The following is a 2,290-nucleotide window of genomic DNA, read 5'->3' as shown; positions in this document are numbered from 1 at the left end:
AGGGCAGGGTCCAAGCTTCACCCAGTCCGTCTGGCCGGCGCAGTCTCAGCAGCATCTGCCCCCTGTGTGCTGGGCCAGGCCGGGTCCTTCGCCCACAGCTCCCAGCCCGCGGCACCGAGCCCTGAGCTGGCGGAGGGGCTTGTGGGCAAGGGCCAGGCCTGGGGGGCGGCTCCCTGCTGTGCCTGCTGGCTGGGTCCCAGGGAGGGTGAGGGGGACGAGCTCTGGAGATGGAGACGAGTGGGGCGAGGCGGGCAGAGCCTCCTCCAGGGGCAGCTGCGCTGGGAGGATCCTGCCGGGACGCCCCTGGGGGAGCCAACAGCTCAGCTGGGCCAGGAAACTCTGCTAGGCCCTGAGAGCCGCAGGAGAGGGGCAGCTGGCGTGGTCTGAGCCCAGTTCCCTGCCCAGCCCCACCACAGGGAGCGGCTCTGGCTCCGGCTGTGCTACCACCAGGGATCACTCTTACAATGCAGCTTGGTCAGAACTGAGCTTCAGCCGCATACTGGAGCTTTGGGTTCCCCCTCCCGCCCCCAGCTCCAGCGCCATCCGGGGCGTCGGGAGCACAGACAGCTCGCTGACCGTGGCTGGCTCCTGTTCCTCTGGCTCCCCCGGCTCCAGCGCCGTCCGGGGCGTCGGGAGCACAGACAGCTCGCTGACCATGGCTGGCTCCTGAGCCAGGCTCCATGTTCCTCAGTGACTGGTGACGCTGTAGAGGAGGAAACTGAGGCACAGAACAAGACAGGACCATGCCCAGAGTCACACAGGGAGTCACCAACAGAGACAGGCTTAGACGCCAGGCGTCCTGCTGCCGAATCCAGTGCTGTGCCCACTAGACCTCACAGCCTCTCTGGGCAGGTGTCATAAGTGCCAAAGGAGAGGCCCAGGCCCAGTCCCTGCAGGCCGGGCTGCTGCTGCGGGATGTTTCACAGCAGGAGAAAAGGGCTCATGGTGGGGACAGCCTAGTGCCGAGGGTCCCGCTGCTGACAGCCGTGGGCCTGCCCTGCAAGGGGCCTGAGGCTGGTCTGCTGCTCAGCAAAGGGCCCATCCGCGTCCTGTACCAGCAAGTGTGTGTGTGTGCACGTGTGTGTGTGTGGGTGTGTGTGCGTGGGTGTGTGCATGCACACGTGTCTGGCTGTGTGTGTACTTGCATGTTTCCCTGTGTGTGTGTGTGTGTGTGTGCGCTGCACATGCTGTGTGTGTCTGTGTGATGGGGTGTGCATGCATCCCTGGGACTGGGCTTCCCAAGGCTGTTCCCACTCGGACGCTCACTGCTTGTTGCTGCTTTGGGGGAGCGGGGGGAGGTAGAGCATGGCACGCAGGCAGGAGGAGGTGGTGCTGGGGGTTACCCCGGCTTTGAGGGGGCAGGGCGTGGCGCACAGATGGGAGGAGGTGATGGTGGGGGTAACCCCGGTTTTGGGGGGGCAGGGCGTGGCGCACAGATGGGAGGAGGTGGTGGTGGGGGTAACCCCGGTTTTGGGGGGGGCAGGGGGTTACCCGGCTTTGGGGTCACATCCAGGCTGCTGCGCTGGCTTTCCAGGGAGAACCCGTCCTGCCCCCATGCTGGGCCCGCCGCTCTGGTTTAATGCCCCCCTCTCTGTTTGGCTCTCAGGCCCGGCGCACCAGCGGAAGCCATGGCGCTGGTGGTTCACGTCCTCGCCTGCCTCCTGGGCACAGGCTCGTGGGTGGCCATCAACGGCATGTGGGTGGAGCTGCCCCTCATTGTGCCCCAGGTCCCGGAGGGCTGGTACCTGCCGTCCTACCTGACGGTGCTGATCCAGTTCGCCAACGTGGGGCCGCTCTTCGTCACCCTCATGCACCACTTCCGGCCCGGGCGGCTCAGCGAGCCCGGCACCATCTATACCATCATCAGCCTCGGGGCGCTGGCCTGCGTCCTGCTGGCCTTCTTCTGGCAGGAGACCAGCGTGGTGGGGGGCACTGCCCGCAGCACCGCCCTCCTCGTCCTCCTCTTCTTCCTCTCCCTGGTGGACTGCACCTCCTCCGTCACCTTCCTGCCCTTCATGCTGCGGTTCCGGGCCCAGTACCTGACCACCTACTTCGTGGGCGAGGGGCTGAGCGGCCTGGTGCCCGGCCTGGTGGCCCTGGCCCAGGGGGTGGGGGTGGCCCGGTGCGTGAATGGCAGCCTGGCGGGGAACGCCTCGGGCCCGGGGCTGCAGGTGGAGTACCAGCCGGCCCGGTTCTCCGTTCGCCTCTTCTTCCTCTTCCTTGGCGGCATGATGGGCCTGTGCCTCGCCGCCTTCGTCCTGCTCAACCACCTCCCGGCCGCCCGGCAGGA

At 66.9% G+C, this 2,290-nt stretch overlaps 1 protein-coding gene across 1 annotated transcript; it reads left to right on the top strand.

The window, feature by feature from the left end:
• Positions 1-1,625: 1,625 nt before the first annotated feature.
• LOC112122064 (riboflavin transporter 2-like) lies at positions 1,626-2,284 on the top strand (the record flags this gene model as incomplete). Its single annotated transcript, XM_024220915.2, has 1 exon — positions 1,626-2,284. A coding segment is annotated over exon 1 (656 nt), but the record flags the coding sequence as incomplete, so codon positions are not given.
• Positions 2,285-2,290: the final 6 nt, after the last annotated feature.

The sequence above is a fragment of the Terrapene carolina genome, unplaced genomic scaffold (assembly GCF_002925995.2).
Source record: "Terrapene carolina triunguis isolate 2854851 unplaced genomic scaffold, T_m_triunguis-2.0 Scaffold33150, whole genome shotgun sequence".
In the NCBI taxonomy this organism is placed as follows: Eukaryota; Metazoa; Chordata; order Testudines; family Emydidae; genus Terrapene; species Terrapene triunguis.
The sequence above is the reverse complement of the archived record's forward strand: the minus strand, read 5'-3'. Positions and strand labels throughout refer to the sequence as shown.